The 23,664-nt window shown below is 54.9% G+C and overlaps 1 protein-coding gene across 1 annotated transcript in view; it reads right to left on the bottom strand.

Annotated features, from left to right (window-relative positions):
- Nucleotides 1-2,219: 2,219 nt before the first annotated feature.
- The window catches only part of EBF4 (EBF family member 4), a 58,575-nt gene continuing 37,130 nt past the window's right edge, over nucleotides 2,220-23,664 (bottom strand). Inside the window, exons 8-18 of the mRNA XM_026503154.4 lie at nucleotides 14,039-14,120; nucleotides 13,138-13,255; nucleotides 12,910-13,043; nucleotides 12,688-12,814; nucleotides 11,032-11,120; nucleotides 10,823-10,888; nucleotides 10,544-10,721; nucleotides 10,274-10,462; nucleotides 7,762-7,959; nucleotides 6,225-6,300; nucleotides 2,220-5,979 (exon numbers count right to left, since the gene is read on the bottom strand). Of these exons, the coding sequence (XP_026358939.3) occupies nucleotides 6,230-6,300; nucleotides 7,762-7,959; nucleotides 10,274-10,462; nucleotides 10,544-10,721; nucleotides 10,823-10,888; nucleotides 11,032-11,120; nucleotides 12,688-12,814; nucleotides 12,910-13,043; nucleotides 13,138-13,255; nucleotides 14,039-14,120 (1,252 nt within the window). The 3' untranslated portion in view covers nucleotides 2,220-5,979; nucleotides 6,225-6,229. The remainder of the gene's footprint in view (nucleotides 5,980-6,224; nucleotides 6,301-7,761; nucleotides 7,960-10,273; nucleotides 10,463-10,543; nucleotides 10,722-10,822; nucleotides 10,889-11,031; nucleotides 11,121-12,687; nucleotides 12,815-12,909; nucleotides 13,044-13,137; nucleotides 13,256-14,038; nucleotides 14,121-23,664) is intronic.

Here is a 23,664-nt window from a genome sequence, read left to right as displayed (position 1 = left end):
GTTATTGTCCTGCTGAGAAGCTTCCTCTATGTCTTTAGAGTCAGGAAATCTCTTCCTTTCTGTCTCCAGTGGGGGGTCCATGAACTCAGAACCTTCCCACCATTCCCCATGGCAGTCCTGGGAGCTCTAAATCCAGAACAAACGACCCCCATCCCCCCAGGGCTGCCACTCTTCCCCCTGCAAGGCTTCCGGGCAAGGCCCAGAGGTTTAGCCACCTTTCTCTTGAGGAAGTGGGTGGAGGCAGGGTCTTCTGGACAGACAGCCCACGACTGCCCTTCTGGAACTCCAATACAGGGCACCCAGGACCAAGAGTCCAGCTGGGGAGAGACTGGTTAGAGAGGAGGTAGACTGACTTAGTGAGACATTAATTCACATTTGGTCTTGTGTTTGCAGCCCTGGTCCCAGAAGGTAGCATGGCAGGGTCAAGTACCAGGGGCTGCTGGTCTCTGTAGACCCAGAAGCCTAACTTCTTGAGAAGTGGGGAAGGTGAGGGTCAATGAGTGCCTTCTGGGAGAGTAGTAGAAAGAGAGAGAGATTGAGAGAGAGAGGGATTGAGGGGAGAGAAAGAGAGATTGAGGGAGAGAGGGAATGGACTCCCTGTTAACAAATGCGATCTCCTGGGTAAAGGATGGGAGTTTACCATTAAACACTAATCAGACAGTTAGTTAACACTGTGGTTTAACATTAGACATAGAATGAATGTAATTCAGCACGTTAACAAAACAATGGAGAAAGTCATGTGATTATCTCAATAGATGCAGAAAAGCATTTTATAAAATTTGAACATCTATTCAGAATTTCAAACATTTTAAAGAAAATTAGGAATAAAAGGATATCTATAAAACCAAATCTGATACTTAATGGTGAAAAGCCAAAGTTTGCCTTTTGGGATCAGGAACAAAACAAAGATGTCCACTGTTACTCCTTTTATTCAACAATGAATTAGGAGTCCAACCAGTGCATTTAGGCAAGAAAAAGAAACAAGGACTGGAAATGAAGAGATAAAACTGTCCTTTGTAGTTAAGAAAATCCAAGATAGGGGCGCCTGGGTGGCGCAGTCGTTAAGCGTCTGCCTTTGGCTCAGGGCGTGATCCTGGCGTTCTGGGATCGAGCCCCACATCAGGCTCCTCTGCTATGGGCCTGCTTCTTCCTCTCCCACTCCCCCTGCTTGTGTTCCCTCTCTCGCTGGCTGTCTCTATCTCAAATAAATAAATAAAAAATCTTAAAAAAAAAAAAAGAAAAATCCAAGATAATCTATGGATAAAGTATTACTATAAGTGAGTTAAGCAAAGTTGCTGGATATAAAGTTATTGCTCAAAAATCAATTGTATACACACGACAAACAGTGAAATAAAGAAAATGTTATTTATAATAGCATAAAGTAACCCAATACTGAGGAACGAATGAAAGATATGTAAGCCAGAGGCCTATAAAATACTATTAAGAGAAGTTTTAAAAGATAGAAATAAATGAAGGACTATACAACATCCATAGGTTGAATTACTCAATATATTAAAGGCGTCAATCCCCCATTACTGATCTATAAATTTACAGATTCAATGCCAAGGAAAATTCAGCAGGTCTTTGAAAAATAGAAGTTAATAAACTGATTATCACATTTATATGGAAATGCAAAGGACCAAGTGTAGCCAAGATCAGCATGAAGAACTGAGTTGGACAACTTGCTGTACTAGATATCAAAACTAACTACAAATCTAAAGTAATTAGGATAGTGTGGTATTGGTGTAAAGATAAACAAAAAAGACCAATGGATCAGAAGAGAGACTCCGGAACAGACCCCTACCTACATGGAACCTTGATTTGCGATAAAGGTGCCAACTGCAGTGTGGGGGGTGAAAAATGGTCATTTTGATAAATAGACATTAGCCAATTGATTGTCCATACAAAAATAATTAAACTTGACTCCTAGCTCATACCATACTCAAAAATATCTTCTTGATTTGGGGGTAGGTAAAGATTTCTTAAAAGGACACACAAAGCACTAACCATAAAGAAAAGATTGATAACTTAGACTACGTTCAGTTAAGAAGTTCTGGTAAAAATCTCATAATGAGGGGTGCCCGGCTGACTCAGCTGAAGGACATGTGCCTCTAGATCTTGGGGTCATGAGTTCAAGCCCCACACTGGGTGCAGAGATTAGTCAAAAAAATTTTTTTTTAAATCTCACAATGAGAGTGAAGAGGAGAATGTTTGGGAAGTAATAGGAGGATGAGTTCACAGGGATGGTCAATGCTGTACACCCATCAGGACCCTCGTGTGTTGGGGGTCTTCTTGTGACCACCGGTCTTCAAGCCTGGCAGCCTCAAGGAGGTGGCTCCTTTCCTTCCATCCTCTGATGGGTCTTGTTACTGCCACTGAATGGTGGCAGAGGAAGGAAGCTCAAGGGTATAGGTGTGGGTAGGAAGGTGGGAGGGGGTCACCGAAGGCTCAGGAACTAGGAGCTTCAGAGAATCACAGTGAAGAGCCTGTCTCTTCTTGGGGGAGAAAGACCCCGTGATGTATGAACTTTTTGCTATTTAAAGAAGTCATCCTAGGAAAGAGAAAAGATATTTGGAGGGTCCATTTGAACCACCTCAAACACGTTCAATGCTTGCCTCATTCTTAAAATTGATTATACAGTGGGAAAACAGACCTTGGAGGTTACTCTGGCAAAGGGCTTCTGGTCTATCTTCAAAGGCATGAAGGCTATTATTTTTTTTAGCTTTCAGGTTTAGATCCACGATCTACCTAGAATTAATTTTTGTGTATGGTGTGAGGTAGGGGTCCAGTTTAATTTTTTTCATATAAATATCCATGGACTCAATGTCATTTATTGAAAAGACCATCTTTCTCCCGATGCATGGCACTTCCCATTCTTCTGGGAGATTTTTCATTTGGGAAGAAGAAGGACCCTACCCATATGGGTGGCAGGGTAGGGGTGGGGGGAGAAAGGCATTTTGCAGAATAGTCAGCCGGAGGGCTTGTCAAAGCTGCTGCCTACCTTCGCTTGAAGGTAGAACCTGTCCACAGTGGGTCCACAGTGGGTCCTGCCTGTGCTAAATGCAGCCCCAAAGGCTGCCAGATCCCCAGGGTTGGGGGCAGAAGCAGCAGCCTGCTTCTGCTGGAAAACATATGTGGGAGGAAGGCAGAGGACTTTCTAGAGACTCTCTCTCTCTCTAAAGGGCTAGCAGTAGAGGCTCTTGGTGCCTTGCCCATATCCCTTTGGACTTACAGTTCAGTTCCGGTACTTGCTTGCAACATTCTATAACAAAACCCTAACTGGTGGCTTTTCCTCTGCAGGTGGGAGGGCAGACCAGAAATGCCAGAAGGATCATCTCCTGGGAGCAGTCCTCAGGCAAGTGCAGATGAGGGCTGGAGCATCAATATTTCAGATTCTTTGCCACTCGGGTGGGAAAGCTCTGAGGTGTGCTCTACACTGACTCCCAGAATTCTCCAGCAGGGAACTTGTCTCAGGTTCTGCTTCTAGGGGAACCCAAACTAAGACACGTGGGAAAGAACATTGTGTGAGTCAGCCTGGGCCGCCAGCACAAAATACCAGAGACTGAGTGGCTTACACAACAGAAATATATTTTCTCATAGTTCTGGAAGTTAGAAGTCCCAGATCAAGATGTCAGCTGACTCAGTTCCTGGTGAGGACTCTCTCTCTGGCTTGTGGACGGACACCTCACTGTATCCTCGCACAGTGGAGAGAGAACTCTGGAGTCTCTTCCTCTTCATAGAAGGACACAGTTTCTATCAGATTAGGGTCCCACTCTTCTAACCTTATTTAACCTTAATCACCTCCTTAAAGGCCCTACATCCAAACACGCCACATGGGGGACGGGGTTAGGGCTTCAGTGTATGAATTTTGGGAGGACACAATTCAGTCCAAAACAAACATTTAGTCACTGATTTAGTCCTGCCTTCTGTGGACAGGGGGTGGGCAGTGTTGAGTCGGATGGTGGCCTGAGCAGTTTTGAGATCTTTGAGGAAGATCTCACATCTCTTTTGTATCAACCATGCACCTGACCCACCCCAGGAACCAGAGGGTGACCATTACCCAGCTACCACCTGCACCCAGTGCAGACAACAGTTTTGCAGGTGTTCAGCCGGGGTGGGGGTGGGGGTGGAAACGGACCTGGGCTGTGGGAATTGCTCAGACCCTGTTTGGAGCAAGGGGTGTGGGCTGGCAGGCTTTGGGGCTGTGCAACATGGGCTGGAGGCAGGAACTGAGGGGGAGGCCAGGGCAGCATGGAGATGAACAGAAGGCTCTCCCCGTCATGGACCCCATGTGAGATGAATCCCAGGTATTGGCCAAGAACACAAGAGAAGGAAGTGAAGGCCTCTGAAGGACATGAGTGGCCCATCTGCCTTGGCAAGTGTATTTGTCCAGAGGACTGCAGGACATGGGACCATGGGTTGCAGAGTTTCCAGAGGCCAGAGCCAAGGAGGACCACCAGGAAGAGAGGAAAGCCTGAAGCCTGGAGCTGGACTCTGGGCTCCCTGGACAGTGGGTCAAAAAAGTGGCTTCCAGAGTCAGCCAGCCAGACCTTTGCGATCTAGGGGACACATCTCAGGGGATGGCAGGGATTCATTCCAGGAGCGGGGGTAAATGAGCCTGGGACTCTTGCCTCTTTACTACCCCTCCTCCCAAACTCTGAGACAGGAGAGCCAAAGGTGCCTACGCCTGGGGAGGGGGGTGGTTGGGACTTGTTCAACTAGGCAACCTCAGGACAAGCTGCCCTACCCGGCCCTGCCTTGTCCAGGTGAGGCCCTGCAACCTCCGTTCCGAATCGATGGCACTTCTGAGCCTCTGAGGGACTGAGGAGTGTTTTGTTTGCACTGTTCTGGATCCCAGAAAATCCTTTGACAACCCTCTGCCTGGTCCTGGCCGGACAGTTGGGGGACTGAGTCCTCAGTGGCCAGACTGTGCTCCCAGCCTAAGCTCTTGGGGTGGAGCCCGCATCCTAGGTCCTCAGGCCTGCTAGCCTGCCCAGCACCCCCAACAGTACCTGAGAGCAGACATGGGGCAGGTCATACTTGCTCAGCTGACCTCGGGGGCTGCTGAAAAAGCCCAAGCGTGCAAGAAGGCTGCATGGGGGCACGGCTGGGAGGGGCCCCAGGAGAGCCGCAGAACTGCTGAGAAAAGCAGACCCACGCCAAGGAAGCAGCAAGAGAGGCCGGGTGGCCACCTGTGGCTGCGTTTATTGTTCTGTTTTCTCCAACCTCGGTAGAGCAGAATATGAGGCCAGCGGCAGCCAGGCCCATTCCATGGTACTACGGGGCCAGCCAGAGTCATGTGTGTGGGGGGGAGCAGAGTCCATGAGATATCCATGGGGAGGAAGACCCACAATTCAGGGGGCTTGGCGCTCCCTCTTCTGCACCCTCCATACCAAAAGCCCCCAGTGGGATTCATAATGTGGCAAGCATGAGTGTGCAGGCCTCGAAGGGTGCAGCCACGGGGGTCAAGCAGCCATTGGAAGCTCCATGGGAGCCTGGGCAGGCCTCCTGAGGCTGCTGGGCACCACCCCTTGCCCTGGAGAGAAGTCGGGATGCTGGGCCAGCTAAGATGGGTCAGACACAAACAGGACCTCCCCAGGCCACTTCTCCCTGAGCTGTCCTCTTTCCCACAGTCCCCATCCCCTGCTCCTGTCGCCTGATGGTCCAGTCTGCACAAGGTCCATGTCTTCCGGAGGAACTGACCCAGCGAGGAAAGCCCAGCATCCCAGTAGCTCCCCGGGATGCTCTCCTGCCAAGAGCATCAGCACAGTGCTGGGGCTTCCAACCAGCCCCGAGAAAGGGAGGTGAGAGAAGCCCGTGGGGCTGGAGGCCTCAAGCACAAGGAGGCCTGTTCAGGCCTTTGGGCGGATGTCTGCCCGAAGCCCTGGCTCTGCATCGGTCTGTGCTGCCATCCAGGACGTGAGTGTGTATCCCCGAGGGACCTCTAGTCCAGGCTCGGTGGGGGCAACACCTGCAGACCTGGTGGAGAGAGGGAGAGAAGAAGGTCCTGGAAAAAGGCTGGCTGCAAGGGGACAGGAAACCACTTCTCTCCACTTGTTCAGCTTGGGCCACTGCAGGGGGGTGGCGGCGGGGGGGTGGCCCTGACAGCTGTCTAGGTAGGCCCTGGACAGGGAGACTCGGACCCCGGTCTCCACCCTTGCTAAAGTGTTTTGGAAAGTCTATCCAGGGCCAGGGGAGGAAGCAAGGCCCAGCCGGATACCTACCGTGATTAGGAGTACGCCAGGCCCTGAAGCCCCCGGGCTGAAGAGTGGAACTTGTCGGAATCCTCAAAAGGCTGGTCTGTGGTAAGCAGAGAGAGGAACCATAAGCTAGGTGTGGCCTGGGGACCTTACCTGCCTGTGTGCCTCGGGGCTGGGGACAGCACGCAGGACATACGGCACTTTCTAAGGGCAGAGCTACGGAGAGCCTGGCAGGTGCTTGGCCGCTCCTGGTCCTGGCCTGCTCGGCACCGCAGACAGTTAGAGGTGTGCCCCTCACACCTCTTAGGAGGTGCGGCCCCAGCCCCTTGCCTGCCTAACTGCCTCAATCAAAAAAGCTGACTCTGGGCTCCTATTCGCAGCCCTGCTTCCTCCACAGGGCCTGTGTCAAGGTGAGGAAACAGTGCCAGCTCAGAAAAGAGGTCAGCCTCTTGGAGTACAAACCCCTCACACGGCAGCAGCATGTCTCCCTCCCAGATGTCCACAAAATTCATCACTTCCATCATCCTCTCCCCTGCCGAAACCCCCGCCCCCACCGGTTCTCTCTGCTGGTGGGAGAAATCAGTGGCCTTCTGCTCTCCAAAACTCACATTTTAAGCTCCAGACACACTCAGGTTAAGAAAAAAATATCCAAAAGGTGGAAACAAGGCAAAAAAGAAAAGAAAAAGAAAAGAACATTCTAGGGCATTATCTAATGAGCCCACCCTAAGAATCATCTTATTTGAGGGATGTGACTCCCTGACTCACTACACACTACTGGTTAGGGCCCAGGCTTTGTTAAGTTGGGTGTTGACTTGAAGGAGACTGATAACTGACAAATGACAACCATTTCACTAGTGGCATGTGGTGGGGTGACATCGTCTCAATTCTACATCCATAAAATGGGGGAGGGGGACCTGGGCTAACCCTCATCTAGAGTCAGTCCCCATTGGATGCCTGGGTGGCTCAGTCAGTTAAGCATCTGCCTTCGGCTGGGGTCATGATCCCGGTCCTGGAATTGAGTCCCACATCAGGCTCCCTGCTCCACGGGGAGTCTGCTTCTCCCTCTGCCTGCTGCTTCCCCTGCTTGTGCTCTCTCTCTCTGACAAATAAATAAATAAAATCTTAAAAAAAAAAAAGTCAATCTCCTTTCATCCGCCAAGTGACCCAGTTTCTCCGGTGGACGTGGAGAGGCCCAGGTCAGAGGCCTGTAGGCGGTGTGGGGTTTCTCCAGCTCTGAGTGTGGGGTCCTTGCTCTGGGCTCAACCAGGTGGGGATGGGGCATGGGGATGGGGCCTTGGAGTGGTTTCCAGACCTCCAACTGGGATTTGAGTCTTCTCGGTCAAGTGGCCAAACTGACAGTATTCAGAGTGGTGACCACCCCAAGCGATGGGGCCCAGGGAAGTGGGATCCAGATGGACCTCCTGGGACCCCGGCAGAGCTCCCTGCTCTACACCCGCCAGGGGTACCTAGCCATGCACAAGGCTCTGGTGAGATGTGGACGGAGTGGGCCCCTGAAGCCAGCCGCTCCACCAGGCCGTAGCGCAGCAGCACGATCACCCACCTGCAAGTCCCTCTGCGTGGGCTCTCGGGCAGGCCTGGGGTGGGGAGCTGGGTGGGCGCAGCACGGGGGCGAAGGCGCTCCTCTGTTTGACAGCGGAGATCATGTTGACAGGCGAGAAGGAGAAGACGCTGGTGGTGGGGGCAGCGGCCGGGAGGGACATGGAGGAGGCAGCGGCCAGCGGGGGGCTAGAGGGCATGACTCCGGGGCGGGGCGGGGAGGGACAGGCAGCAGGGAAGGCGGTGGGAAACACAACAGGGAGACAGCACCAGAGTGAGCAGCTCAGTTGGGGCCCTGGCATGGGCAGTGGGCCCCAGGTGGGCTGCTGACCCAGGCACCAGGCTCAGACCTCACTAGGGGGCTGCTGTGAGGGTCCTGGGGAGACCAATATCGGGCAGGGTCTGGAGGCAGGCTAGGAGTCCCTGGGGTCCTGGGCCAGCACTTGCCTTTTGGGGGGTTCTAAAGACCCTTTCTTGGGGCTGGAAACGACAGGGCCAGACTAGGTCAAAATCAAAGCAAAACCAGAACACCCAACAAAACCAAATATTGGGAGGTACCCCCAAAGATGAAAGATGTGGAAGAGAAAGAATAGAATAGGTCGGGGTTCCTGCTGAAGGCACTGGGATTCTGAGATGCTAAGGAACATTCGTGGGCCTTGAGGTACCAAGGTTAGAGTCAAAGATCAGGGTTCAGAGCAGAGCTGGGGCAAGTGGTTCTCTGCAAGCTTCATACAGGTCCTTGTCACCCCTAGCCAGGGCCTGGAGGCCTCCTATATCTCCCTCCTCCAGCCAGTCAATTTTAAACAAAAACACAGAGCTCCACATCCTTGCATCGTCCTGTTTGCAACCTCCTGGCCCTCCAGGGCTATGGAGTGCTCTCCTGGGATGAGCCAGGGAGTGTCCTGCACACAGGCTCTGGCTGTCCCTCTTTCCTGCGGCCTCCTCTCCTGGGGCCTTCGGGCACCTCTGGATCCTCCTTTCTACTTCCTCATCTAAGCCCGATTCCCTGCCTCTCTCCTCTGAATACCAATAAGGCTGTGATCTGAGTGTTGTCCAAGCAGCTAGCATGGGGTGGGGGTGTCTCTTTAAGACAGTGCTCACGGCTAGCTGATGAGGCCCATGGAGCTCCAAGGAGGGCTTGAGATGGATGCCAGAAAATGTACTGTATCTCTCAAGGCTGGGAGTTCACAGCCACTTACTGTAGCTTGGGTAGTACTGGGATTTGTCGGTCAAACTGGGAGTTGCTGGTGGCCAAAGCAGAAGACCAAGGGGAGGCCCAAGCAAACAGCCCCAGACCCTCTGGCTGGGGCAGTTCTGGATGTTATTTCAGGCATGTCCTGGCAAACTCAATGAGAATGATGCAGGGGATGGATGGGGACCCGGGTAAGACCTGGTCACGAGATGGGACTGACTCTTAGGCAAGTCCAGGGTGTTTCCAGCTGATGCTGGAAGCAGGGCGCAAGCTGCTCTAGAATTCTTGATCCTCTGGCTGAATGGGGAGATCTCAGATGGGAGGGTTTCTACCCCCTGGGGCAGTATGTTCCCCACTTCTGACTGCACTGTGTGGTGGAGGAGAGGGGCTGGTAGTCCAGACTCTACCAGTTTAAAATTCAAGGGGCACCCCGAGAGTCTTTAAGAATGCCATTCTAGATCTGGAGGAAGTGGGAGAAGTGGAGCCAGGCCTGGGCAGAGGGCCAGGAAACACAGGGGTTTAGGTAGGGACAGCAGCAGTTCACAGCCTGGGTGAACACGGGCATATGGGGCTTTGGGTCCCAGAAGCTGAGCCCAGGCTCGAACCCACAGCCAGAAAGAGCATTCTGCAGGATGTGAAGTCATACACTCTACATCTGGGCACTTCATGCACAGTGGCGCATTCAGATCTGAGAACAACCCGCACCCATTTTACAGAGAGGAAACTGAAGTTGAAAGAAATAAAGTAACTTGCTGAATGTCTGACAGCTCCTGATTTGGACTTTCAAACCCTGACTCGAGCTGTCTGACACAGACTTTGCCTGCTCTTCCCTAGCTGATCACAGGGAGCCACATCTTCCCTCCTCCAACCCCTTTTTCCGACAGGTAGAAGCCCATTTTGGCTGAGGCATTAGTTCCCCAGGGCCTCCGGCAGGGGGCGCTAGCCTCCTCCCAAAGTCCTGGCATAAGACGGACGGGCGGCGGTCTGCCAGGTTTCGGCGGATGCCTCCCCCCACCCCGCCCAGTTAAAGCCCTTTTCAGGAGGAGGGGAGGGCTAGAAACGAGGTGTGCAACTGCAATCCGCAAAGAGACGAGAGGTGCGGAACTGCTCCGGCCCCAGAGCCCGGGATGCAGCCGAGGGGTGGGGTCGAGGGGCAGGCGTCCAAAGGCAGAGACAGGATCACACGCAAAAAGGGCTAGCCCGGCTCCCGAGGGCCAGGCCGGGGTGGACCCTGGTGAGACAGTCGCCAGAAGCCCCCCACCCCCCTGGGCTGGGAGGGGGCAGGGCTGAGTCCCATGCGGCTCCCCGGGCCGGGGACACTCACTGGCGAAGGGCGAGGTGGCCGTGGAGCCATTGAGGAAGCTAGGGGACCCGGGCACGCCGAGGCCGGCCACGCCCGGCGCCCCGTAGCCGCCGAGGCCCGCGCCGAGGCCGCTGCCGTAGCTGCTCTGCTGCGAGCCGGGGCTGGGCGCGAACCCGCGCGGGGACGCGCTGCCGCAGCTGCGCGCGTAGCCTGCGAGAGAGGGCGGTCAGGCGCGCGGCGCGGCGCGGGCGGGCGGGCGCTGGGGGCTGCGCGCGGGGCGGCGGGACGAACCCGGCTCCGGGCCCGGCGTGGCGTCCCCGACGGCGATGGCCAGCGGGCTGCTGAAGGCGTTGATGCCCACGACGGCGGGGTGAGGGTGGCTCGGGGCCAGGGGTCCGAGCGGCGCGGGCGCGCGGGGGGCGCTGTACAGAGCCTCGGCCACGTCCGCCGCGCGCTTCAGGAGGAGCTCCTGCGAAGACAAGAGCGGGGCACGGCCGGGGCAGCCGCAGGCGCCAGGAGGGGGACAGCCCCCGGCCTGGCGGCGCGAGGAGGCGGGCGGAGGCGCCATACCTGGTTGCTGCTGGGCACTCCGTACAGGGCCTCCGCCAAGTCGGCCGCCCGCTTCAACAGCACTTCCTGGGGGCGGGGGAGGAGACAGCGGGACGGAGGGCCAGCCCCTGGGGGCGGCCGAGGGGCCGGGCGTCCCCTCCGCCCACCCCCTACCCCCCGCCCGGGCCACAGGTCCCCCTCATCCCCGGTCCCCCGCCCCCTCTGGGTACCTTGGGCAGCCTCTCGGGATCTCCGGGGTGTCTGGGGATGGCTTTCTGTAGCCTCTGGAATCCGTAGTCAATGGTGGGCTCATTCAGGGCTGGGGAGAAGGGCGGCGTTTGGAGGACCCCCTCCCAGCGCCCGCCGCAGGGCCAAGCCCGCCAGCAACCAGTCCGGGAGCCTCGCTGCAGACCCCCTCCACCAAGCCCAGCGCAAAACTCCGGGCACACGGGTCAGCGAGGTGCGGTTCGCGGAGTGTCCTCAGTTCCTTTCTTTGCGCATTCATTCAACAAATATTTACTGAGCCGGGCCCTGTGCCAGGCTTGGCGTTAACACACAAGCACTGTACCATCCCATCTGTGATTCGAAAAAAGGCAACTGTATAGACGTATTAGCTTCTATATTCCTAGGGGCAGGGCTGGAGGGAGAATTTTCTGCCTGCATTATCAGGAGTCACGTATTAATTACAAAAGTTAAAAACTCCAACAGTCTCCATTTATCACAGCTCTGGGGACTCTCAGCAGCATCTGATCGTTAGAAGTTTGTGTGGGCCCGGGGGAAGGGACTGGCCACATCCGGCGCTCTGCAGACCAGGCACCCCATGCCCACCTCCTCCAGCCTGGCCTGGACCAACTCACCAAGCCTCAAAGCCCCACCCACTTCCTTCACGTCCAACTCCAGATTTAGTGAATTTCCTTCAGTTTCCCCCGACGTGTAAAGCACTCATTCCCAGGTCTTCGCATTTGCCATTCCTTCTCCAGGACGGCCTTTCCTTCCCCAGCTCAGCCTCCCTATTCATCCCTGCAGTCTCCGCTTAGCCCAGTTAAGCCCACACTGCCTCCTAGAGGTCCCTCCCTTCCCTCCACCTGTAACTTACCCACCTCACACTTCGTTCCCAGCTACGTACGGCCCCTTCCCCTTAGACTGTAACTCCCTAGCAGTAAGTAGCATCGCTACCGAGTGTCCGGAGCGGTGCAGGGAACAGTTAGGAGATTATCTGCGGAGAGGAGGACGGGGAGAAGTGGGTGGCTGGGGTGGGGCAGGAGGAGGAAGGTGGACAGGGTCCTGGCCAGTGGTCAAATCGGGCCGGGATGGGGGATTCTACACTCCTGTCTTGTGTTAACTTCTCCCCTGGTTTCCTGCAAGGGCTGTCCACACACACACACACACACACACACACACACACACACCCGCCTGTTTAGACCCACACAGAGGGAAGACTGGGGTGGTTTGGGGAACCAAGAGGCCCAGGGGTAGGTTAGGGAGCATTGAGCCTATTTTGGGGAACCTTTGAAATAGACGTGCCGCTGGAGATATTCCAGACCCTGGGGAGTGTGTGCGGGGGTGGGAGTGGGGGTCGGGTGGGGAGTGCCCTGGCGAGGAGGCCCTAGGCAGGGCTAAAGTCTCAGCAGGGCTGAGACTCCAAGCCTGGGAGGGGACTGAGGAGTCAGGCCAGAGAAACTGAGGGGCTCTGCCAAAGAAGGTCCTTCGCGAGGAGGGGGCAATGGGTTTCGGCGGGGAAGAGGCGGGGCCACCGCTTAGCGGGCGTGGCCACACCTTAGATACTAGCTAACTCAGAGACCCGGCTCCGGAGCACAGGGTGGGGCTCCTTCCAGCAACCATAGGCCTCTCTGCCCCCACCCCCTGTCCGCCGCCTGACTCCTTACCTGTGTAGACAAAACGGCCGGGGGCTCCCTTGCAAAATTGCTTGGACTTGTAGGACAGGGTCACTTCCACCACCCCGGGAATGTGCCGCGGGGGCGTCTGAACCCGTATGGCGTGGGGCGTGATGAGCTGCGAGGGGAGAGGGGAGGCCTGCGGGTTCCAGCCCGGGGCGAGGGGAGGGCCCAGCCGCGAGGCCCCGAGGGAGACTGGCGGGGGTGGCCCACCTCGCTCCACACGAGCACGTTCCCGAACACGACCTGCAATCCGTCGAAGAAATTGTCGCCGATGACAATGACGGTGGCGCCTCCTGTGGTCCAGCCCTCCCCGGGGCTGATGGCCTTGATACAGGGGGTGGCAGCTGGGAGGCAGGAGAGGAGACAGGTCAGGGGCCTGCACCAAGGTGGGGACTGGGGGCTGGCTGGGCCCGGGGGGGGGGGCGGGGGAATCCTGACCTTCAGAGGGGTCCAGGCGGCGCGCCCTGCGACCATGCTTGGAGTTGTTGTGCACAAACATGTTGTCGGACACGGCCAGCACGTGTCCGTCCACACTCACTGTCGTGGACACCACCACCTGCAAGGAGAGCCGAGGCCCCCCTGGCTGAGGCCCTCAAGGGCTCCCTGCAGGGGACTGTTGTGGGCCATTCGCAACTTGGCGAGGGCGGCTGGAGACTGGAGCTCAGACTCCGGGGCATGGAAAAGAGCTTCCCCCAGGGGCTGAACTGGTGGAAGGGGGGCAGGCAGTGAGGTCAAGTGACAGCCCAGATGCACTATCTCTGGCTGCCCCGGGGAAGTGACCCCAGGAACTAGAAAAATCAAGAGCCCTGAAACAATCTCTGGCTCCTTGGGCAGAGCGGCTACTGTGTCTGCGTGTACACACCCTGGGCTGTATCCCTGAGGTTCCAAGGCCGGATGTGTCTTAGGCAAGTGGAAGTGAGAGTTTTGACTAAGGGGGGAGGCAGCATCAGCCTGAGAAACCATCAGCAGGAGCCCCCGCCCTTGGGAGGAAACTGGGGCTGCCTCCTTCTCCCCCCCCCCCCCGCCCTTCACTGAGAGGGGTGTGCAGGTTGGGGATGTACTAAGGGCAGCTGCTCTCTGCTTCACGCTATGCAAATTAGCCGGGTCGTTAATCATGTAAAAATGTCACAATTAGCATCTCCTTAAGTGGGACTCTAATGAAGCCTCCCTTGGCAGCCAGCATAAGCTGAGAGGGAGCTACCCCACCCCCAGCAGGCGCCGGGCCCTAGAGCACAGGGCTGGACAGAGATCTGCCTTGGGGCTTTCCCCAGGGTGGCAGGACCATGGCCTTCCCCACCCACCCCTTCCTGCTGGAAGCGGACCCCTCTCCCAGACCCACCTGGAAGCGGCGCATGTCTCGGGGATTCCCTGCATTCTTTAGGCAGTTCTGGTTGCACTTGAGGAAGAACTTGAGGAAGAACCTGAAACAGTGTGGTGGGGGGGGGGGGGCTCAGGCGCTGGGGTAGGGGGTCTAGGAACGGATGAAGATCCAGCTGCTCCCCTCCATGCCCCTTCCCAGCAGGGCGACTCCCCTCCACCTGCCCACCCAAGGCACACACCCCCTGCTCCCACCACCAGCTGTGTCTATACAGAATGCCTGCGATACACCAAGTAGAGCCTTCCCGACAACTAACTCACAGCACAGAACATCCACCCCCGCCCCCAGCGTAGGATCGCACAGGGCTTATCTATCCCACAGAGCATACACCCATCACACCCACCCAAAGGATAGTCACCATAAATACTATGTCCATTATATATGCGATATATACCTGTTACGCATTATACCCACCACGCAATGTATATGCCATATGTGGTGTGTACTCACACCTGTAAACTTATCCCACACCGTGTGTATCCGTCATACTGTATGGGCGTCACTCGGGCAGGGCCTCGCCATCCCACAGCACGTCCCTCCTCCCGAGTATACTATCCCCCACGCAACGTACTCATAGTAATACACCCATTGTATGTACCGTATGTGACTTACATACTGTTACTCACAAGGCACAGCCATCACACACAGTGCAGACTCACTCTACCCAGAGTATAGCCTTCACAGAGCACATACAATACAGATTCCACATACAGCCTATAGACATCGTCCACATATGGCCTACTATTCCCACAGAGTCTACACTCATCACGGGCAGCGTATGCCCGTCCTATCCGTGTATGCACAGAAAGAGTGTGTCTATTAATAGACCCCCGTGTGTTGTATATGATTACCCAAAATACAGTCATTGCAAATGCAGTACAGTCATCACAAATAGCAGGCAGATCGCCCTTCCTCCTTCGCAGAAGATCCCCCCCACCAACAAATCCCTCTTGCACACAGCTCTCGCTCACACACAGCAGACTCCCTGGCACGGCACATGCCGCCCAAACGGATCCCCCATGCATATATACTACACCCATTATACACACAGCAACGACCTCATCAGACAGAGCCCATCCCCATCACACACACGTGGTGTACTTGTCAGACACGCCGTACAGATGCACAACGAATACCTTCTTTTTCACATACAGTAATTGGAAAAAAGCACAGGATATGCAGTGATGAGTCTGGTGTTTAGACAAACACATGAGAACTTGGTCCTCCAGTCCTTCTAGGCAGTTGGCTGGGAGGGTGGGGCCTCTGCCTTGCCAGCCACCAGGGAGGTAACCAAGGATAATACTCTGGATTTGGGCTCTTAGTGAACTCAAACTACTATTGATATCTGCCCTAGCCCCTGCAGGACCCTGCGAGCATCTGGGGAGATGCCCTTTGCACACTAGGGCAAGCAGGGCTAACGTCTGCAGGAGTTGGGGTCCTGGGGTACCTGGGTGCTTAGTCATTAAGCGTCTGCCTTCGGCTCAGGTCATGATCCCAGGGTCCTGGGATCAAACCCCGCATCAGGCTCTCTTCTCTGTGGGAAGCCTGCTTCTCCCTTTCCCACTCCCCCTGCTTGTGTTCCCCCTCTCTCTCTCTCTGTCAAATAAATAAAATATTAAAAAAAAAACAAAACGAGTTGGGGTCCTGGCACGCGGCCCACCTCCTGGGCCATTCCCTGAGCTCTGCCAGCGCCCGTCCTCATTTTACCAGCCCCCCGGTTTTGAACCCCAAATCTGAATATCCAACTTAACTCCCTAGAGTTGCCTCCCAAGCCTGCAAGCATGAACATCCCATTGAGAGGAAGATTTGTCACAGGATCTAAAAGCTAGCTCCCAAAGAGGAGGTCCCCAAGTGCTGGTAGGGGTGGGCACCCCCCCTGGAATGAGGTGTCCCAAGGGGCCGCCCCTCATTAGGAGTTGGAACCAGTCATTTTCCTAGACATGCACCTCCACCCAGGCCCGGCCTCTGTCCACCAGGCCGACACCTGACCACGTGTCATACTCCCCCACACAGTGAATACCCTTCTGGGAACCCCCTTCACTTTCCTTTCTCTAGGCATGTTACATCCGCACACATTTCCATCCACAGTGAACACCCCCTGAAACACTTTCATGTAGTGTAGACCTCTCCACCCCTACGGTGGAGCATTCTGAGAGGCAGCTACCGCGTATGACCGCAAACAGAGCACGCCCACCATGGAGACCCTCCACACTCACCCCTACCGGATACACTGCTGTGCAGACTGCTTATCTGCCCCCAAACAGTGGTCACCTCAGTGTCGATGCCCTACGTACCCATAAGGTCACCCCAAAGTGCAGCTACCTCCAGTGCTCCCAAACAGCATGCCTGCTCAGGACAGACACTCCATTTATCTCACGCCATCTGCCATAGTACTGATTTCCCGTGAGACACCTCATGGTGTCCCCCCTGTGCCCGCAGGATGCACCTTCTGCATGCCCCACGTTTACATGACATAAAGCGTAGACACCCTCATCACGAGTGGTGCAGACCACTTCACTTGAATTCCATATTCATGTGCTCAGTCCTTTTGAAGGCGCTAGAAGGAGGACTGCAGACGTCAGCATAGGGACAGCTCCTGTCCTGACAGGGATTAATGCTAGCCCTTGCGTATCACTGATGACACAAGCATGGGAGTGTCCCACAGGGGACACACACTTCTCTTACATCCACACACATGCCCACTGTACCCAACCCCACTCCCAAACCTACAGAGTCCAGGGGAAGGGTTCCCGAGACAGGGCCCGAGATGCGGGCTCTGGCCCAGGTGCTGACTCCCTTTGTGGCATCTCTAACATGCATCTCCATCCACCAGGAGAACTGGGAGTAGAAACTGATGGCTGCTGAGATGCCTTCCAGGGACAGCCTCTGGGACACCCTCTATTTCCAACCTCCCACGGCCTCACTCCTGCTTCCTGTGGCGGTCTGCTCCCCACCCCGGGGAACCCCCTCAGCCTTTCCTCAGCACGTCTTCCCACCCTTTCTCTTTCCAGTATCACTCACTTCCAGAAATAAGTCATGGGTGGTATTTGTCCTGGGTCTACACTGGTTCCTACTCCCTGCCTGGCCAGCCTTTTCTGGCCATTCTAGACTTCAGGGACTGCCCCTCCCTGGGAGCCCCAGGGCCCAGCCTGCACCTCCATCTCTGTGGACCTGTCCCAGAACATCTCTGTTTTTAAGCCTGTTGTAGAGTGGTGGCGAGGAGGAAGCCGCCACACAAGGCCAGGCCCTCCCTGGGGTGTCGGAGGGCAGTTCCCTAGCTCCTTCCCCCTGAACTTCTAGCTCAGAGCTGCACGCAGCGAACGCCAATGAAGACAGAGCAGCTAAATCTCACCCGATGCCAACCGGTGGTCCGTGAGGCTGCTTCCAGCCAGACGGGGCCGAGCCGATGCAAACAGCCTCCAGAGCGCCCGCCGCTGCCGCGGTGTACCCCCGACCCCGCAGCAGCTTCAGGAGAGCTAAGAAAAATGACCCACAAGTTGAAAATAAGGCAACATGATGAGTAGGAGTCCTTTCAAAGTCACCCTGGAACAGTGGTTTTCCAAGTGTGCCACTTGGGTCAGCGGCGGCAGCAGCACCTGGGAATTCGCTAGAAACGCAGAACGTCAGGGCCCACCCTGACCCACGCAGACCCTTCAGGTAGCACGCAGTCATCTGTGTTTTCATAAGCCTTCCAGGTGATTCGGATGCCCCCTAAAATTTGAGGGGCACTGATCTAGAACGACGCCCATCCAATACGGCAGCCTCTAGCCCTGGGTGGCCCCGAGCCCTTGCAGTGCGGCTTGCGTTGAGATGTAAGTATGAAATACACGCCGAATTTCAACGACTTACTTAGGAAAACAAAAAACAAACAAAACACAGAATGTAAAATAGCTGACTAGGAACATTTTTGTATTGATTACATGTTGAAATAATATTTTAGGTATTAGAAAATAATATTTTTTGTTTTTTAAAATGTGGCTACGGTGAAAGTTTAAAATCACATTTGTGGCCTGTATTCTATTTGTATTGGACAGTGCTGCTCTGCTCCAGGGGACTGTGTTAACACAGCCACCGCAGTGTTCTCTCGTTCTCGGGGGAACGGGGGACATGACTTCGACTTGAATTTGCTATTGACTGGGGCCTCGACTCTGTGAAGGCGGTGCTGATTTGCAGGAAAATGATAAGATGCAAATGATTTTTATTGGGAGAAGTAAATAATTTCTGTTTGGTAGAGAAATTTGCCCTGAAGCTCGTAATTGTATCGTCCTATGGACATTAACTAGCTTTGTAGCTAACTTGGCAATTTTTTTAAAAGATTTTATTTATTTATTTGAGAAAGAGAGAGAGAGAGATAGGAAGAGAGTGCACAGGCAGGGAGGAGAGGGAGAGGCAGGTTCCCTGTGCGGGGTGGGGGCGACGCGGGGCTCTATCCCGGGACCCTGAGATCATGACCTGAGCTGAAGGCAGACTGAGCCACCCAGGTGCCCCCTTGGCAACTGTATTCCAGTGTTTTTACCTACCCCATTTCTTCTCCCTTCCTCCTTCCCTGGAAAGAGCCTGGCAGGGTCTGGGTCAGTGAGGACCCAGTTCTGGGGCCCGGGACATCCCACAGGGCCCCGAGGCAGGAGACTGCACGGGCACTTGGTTGAGAGGCTATGAAGCCTTGCCTGTCACCAGGGAAGCACCCACCAGCCAAGCCTGGATAAGCCTGGGGGAGGGGCATTTTCTAAGCAGCCCCCACCATGAGGCCAGAATGAGCCTGGGGGAGCCCCTTTCCCTGGCTGGGCTGGGCTGGGGGAGGGGTGGAAAAGCAAGACCAGGCCAAGCGAACAGCCCTGGCTGACCTGAGTATCCCCAAGGAGAGTGAGCATTTTAGGATGCTCCCTGGGTCACAACAGGACTTGTGCAGAGGGCCATCCCCCCTGTGGCCATGAGGCTCTAAGAGGGCAGGTCTCCTTATCTGGGCCTCACAGGAAGAGGAGCAAGAGAGACGTGAAGTCCCAGGCCTGCCATTAGGCCATTAGAATACTGTAAGAAAAATACCAATAATACAAGCACGAGTTACAAATAAAATACAAAACTACACACACACACACACACACACACACACACACACACACGTAAAAAGTGATCCAGGTCTAATCTCTCAAGCACTTAGCAAGAGCCTGGAACTCTGTTGAGCTCATGTTGGCGTTACCTTGTTTAATCCTCTCCTAACCCTGAGGCGGTGGAGGTCTGCAATCATTCCCACTTGACAGATGAGGAAACCGAGGCCAAGCAAGAATAAACTAGGAAGTCACAGTAAACCCCAAAGTCTGGTTACAAGCTCGGGACTCTATGCACCACCGATACTGACAGGAGTCATGGAAAATTCCCTCTCACTGGGGCTCTCAGAGTCCAGCCCTGCTCCAGCCCCGAGGCTGGTGAGAAAGCCTCCTTCAGAAGGAGCTCTGAGAGGCAGGCTGTACGGGGACACATTTAGCCATTTCGTGGCGATGTCCTCGAGGTCACAAATTCAGCAAGGCTGCAAAGGAGACTCAGGTCCCCTTGCTCCTAATTGGAGGCCCTTGGCTGTTGTGACCGCTGCGCTCAGTCCGAGAAGATATTCAGGATTAAAGTCCCGTTGCCCCAGACGAGCCAAGAGTTGATCCTCGTTGAAATTCAGTGAAGGGTACTGGTAGCTCATTATTCCCTTCTGGCCTAGATGTCCAACATTCCCCATTATAAAAAGTGTAATGAAAGACCAGATGCAGAGCTGCGGACAGTGGTTATCCAGCTAATAGGGTGATTCAAGGGTGGCCGCTACACATCGTGACTCGGAGTCCTCCGATTTAAGCGCAAGGTAAGAGCAGTTCGCTCGCACACCTGCCTTCCCACAGCCCGAACGTGACTGAGCCTTCCTCGTCGCTCCTATAAAAGCTTTTATCCCTCCCTATAAAAACAACTCGAGATGAAATGAAAATGAACCTTCCTGTCAATGGAATAATCCCTCCCAAGGAAGCAAATGTTGGATTGACTGAGACTCCAGTGCAAACATCTGATGTATATATAACTTCTCAGGGTGACACCGCTGCGTAAGGAGAGCTCCCCGGCACAGCGCTCTTCTCCGAAGCGACTCCGTAGATAAAGAAACTTGTGGAGGTGAGTAATGTGAGTCCCCTACAAACACTGGGTTCTCAGGGGGTAGACAGCACTGTCCAGGTGCCATAGGGTGGGTGGGTGCCTGCTGGATTCCCCCAACCCCGGCTGCTGTGAACGCTGGCTGTTAAAGGGCTCACAGCTGCCCCCGCTATCCTCAAGTTATCCTCGGCCAGAAGCATATGGTCCTCACCAGCAGCCCCAGCCAAAGACAGACTGACGTCACATGGAGGACCAACTCCCAGTGCTTTCCATATTCCGGAACTCCCCAAGGGCTCAGGCTGGTGCCAGACACCAGGGGAGACTGTCTCCTTGCTCAGCTTCTCCTGAGGATGCTGTGCCCCTCTTTTTCTTCCCAGAGCTCCTCCAATAAACCCCTTTGACAAGCACCCCCATCTCCAGCTCGGCTTCTAGGAATCTCATCCTATGATACCAGGTCACACAGTTTTGCACCACCTTTTCCCTCCTGACATCCCATGAGAGAGTCACTGAGAGCAGGAATCATGTTCCCACTTCCAGAGGGAAAGCTGTTAGTAATTAAAAGAGCAGGACTGAGCCCAAGGATGCTTGCAACTCCAGGATTGTCAGGAGCTGGGGAAGGAATGTCTAGATTACAAGTGCTGTCCAAGAGAGCTTTTCCCAACATGATACCCACTAGCCACATGTAGCTATGAACACCTGCCATGAGGCCAACGTGACTGAGAAACTGTTTTCAATTTTGTTTCATTTTCATTTATTTACTTGTATTGGTTTTTTAGAAAAGATTTTATTTTTGTGTAATGTCTACACCCGACGTGGGACTTGAACTCACAACCCCGAGCTCAAGAGTCCCACGCTCCACTGACAGCCAGCCAGGCGCCCCATTGTTTCGTTTTAATTTAAACTGAGCTTGTCACATGCGGCTCACGGCCACTGACCATAATGGGCGGTACAGCTCAAGAAAGAGCAAGTGATGTGAATGGGGACATGGGTTGGGGCAGGGTGTTCCAACAAGCGTCCTGCGAATACCTTGGGAGAGAAAGCAGATTGGGAGCAACGTGTAGAAGAAAACGAGCTGTTTCTAAGTCCACAGCTGGCATTACAGCCTGGGATGGGGAACGGGGGCCGGGAGAACCCTCTGCTAATTCTGACTCCAAAGGGCTTGCCTGCGCGCTCATGAGCCTCAGAAGAAACAGAACATCTTCCGGGGCAGGGTCTGCGCCCTGTCCTCACTGTCGGCTGCTCCCTGCCCCCAGCTCAAGGACAGAGGAGGAGCCAGAGGGCTGGACCATTCGTTCCCTCGTTCACGCAACACACCCACCGAAAAAGATGTATTAAACACCTTACGTGTGTCAGGCAGTGCAATCTAGAGGTGAACAAGGCCTTGAGGGCATTACAATCCAGCAGGAAAGAGAGAAAGCTAACGTCCACTCAGTACGATAGGGTGGTGGACATGGCTGTGTAACTCGCCCAGGGTAACTGCGGCGGCCGCTGGGCCTGGCAGGGATGGAAGGGCTCCTACCGGCCGCATTTCATCTTGGGCATTTGGGGCCTTGAAAGACCAGGGGGCATTTTCCCTCAAAGAGGAGTGAGAGGCAGGGGCCCTTCATGCAAAGGGAATAAATAGTCCTGCCAAAGGACCGGGGGCGCGCACGGCACACTTCCCCGGTGGTAGCCGACAAGATGGAGGAGGAGAGCTGCGGACCAGGGTCTGGGGGGTTTGGCACCAAATCCTGGGGGATTTGGAAGCTGTGGGTGATGGGGAGTCAGCAGAGGGTGGCTTACTGGCTGTGTCCTTTGGAAGCATTTTGCCTCCAGGGAAGTGGGCACCAGCGGGCCTAGGGATGACAAGCGAGGGGGTTGGCGTGATAATCCAGGCCCGGGTTGGGGTGGCCCAGAGGGGGCTGGCACACGCTACTTCCTGATCTCGGCCTGGGGCAGCGGCCAAAGCCAAGTGTCCCCAGGGCCACAGCCACCTGCCAGGCCTGGACCTGGCCTCCCCACCATGATCCCTACTTGGGGCAGAGGTGGCTACAGTGCAGATGGGCTGGGGGACTATAAATAGCTGGGGCGCATACATTAGCATGGCAATGCACCCGCACCCCATCCTCTATGCTAATGGCCCACCATGCGCCTGAACACCTTCTGTTCCCCTGCATGCATTTGCATGCACAATTAGCATAATCTTGTATAATTAATGAACAGCGTCAATTTTAGCTCCTAAGTAATTTGATTAACATGTTGATAGGGCACTTACTAGGCTCTCCAAACCTCAGGGCTGGGCATGGGGCCTGAGGAGAGGGGGAGAGGTGGTAAAGAGACTGCCATGGGGGCTCCCAGCTGCCCATGAAGAGTGGTGGTGACTCCACTTCCCTGAGGGAGGGATGGAGGGCTAGGGGGGCTGCTAATGGGAGGCCTCTGGGTGCCCCACGTGGAGCGGCAGGGCCAGGCTGGAGCACAGTTAGAGTGGGTCACCTAAGCATAAAGCCCATTTTGTGCCCATGTGGACAGAGACACACACATGCATCCCCTGCATGGCCCCCTAGCCTTGGGAGTCCTCTGTGAATGCAGGATGCTGGACACCAAGGAAGAACAGAAGAGGAGCAGGTATGGAGAAAAGGTAGGAGGGATGGGGAACTGAGGGGCTGGACAGGCAGATGGAATCCACAGAGGGGGGAGATGTGCTGGTAAGTAATTTGAGGATATGGAGGGGAACGGAGGGGTCCTGAGACGGAAGGGAAGAAGTTGTGTGTTCTTCTGGCTTTGGGTGGGTGAGCCAGGCTCCCAAGTCAGAAACCTTGGCACCTCCTGTTTATGAATCATGTGAGAGGCAGAGGCTGGGGGTCGGCGAGGCCTGGCACTCTCCTTAATGTGCTAAGTGACCCAGGGCAGAGAGGACAGAAGGCTGAGTGTTGCCCCCTTCCCATTCAGAGACGTTCTATTCCCACCCCAGACATCCCAGGAGCCCAGGCAGAGGCTCCCACTCCTCTCCTGCTCATCTCTGAGCGTGGTCAGAGTCAGGAAGCTTTTCCTTAGTTCTGACTGAACTTCTCGGTGCTGATGGGCTATCAGGGTGAGGGCGGGCCGCGGTAAGAAATGATATTGTGGCAGGCCCTGCATAAGGACATCTTACTTAACTTCGCAACATCCCTATCAGGTGGGTTAAGAGTCGGCTCCCTGTTACAAATGAGGAAACTGAAGCTGAGGGAGGTGGGGTCTTGCTCCAAGGCATCTGGCCAGACATTCCATGTTGGCTTGAGTCTCCCAACTCTGAATAACCCTTAACTTTATGGGGAGAATTTATCATTCAAATTGCAGACAGGTGATTTGCTAGCCATCTCCCACTCCACCTATTATGGTCCCCTAGACTTCCTCATGCCCGTGTTTCTTCTCCAATTTCCTCTGAGGGCACTGTCCACACACAGCCCCAGTCCTGCCTCAGCGTGGGTGCCACTCTGACCCTGAGCTCA

This window comes from Ursus arctos, unplaced genomic scaffold (genome assembly GCF_023065955.2).
Source record: "Ursus arctos isolate Adak ecotype North America unplaced genomic scaffold, UrsArc2.0 scaffold_16, whole genome shotgun sequence".
NCBI lineage: Eukaryota > Metazoa > Chordata > Mammalia > Carnivora > Ursidae > Ursus > Ursus arctos.
Note: the sequence above shows the minus strand (reverse complement) of the source record. Positions and strands in the feature narration are given on the sequence as shown.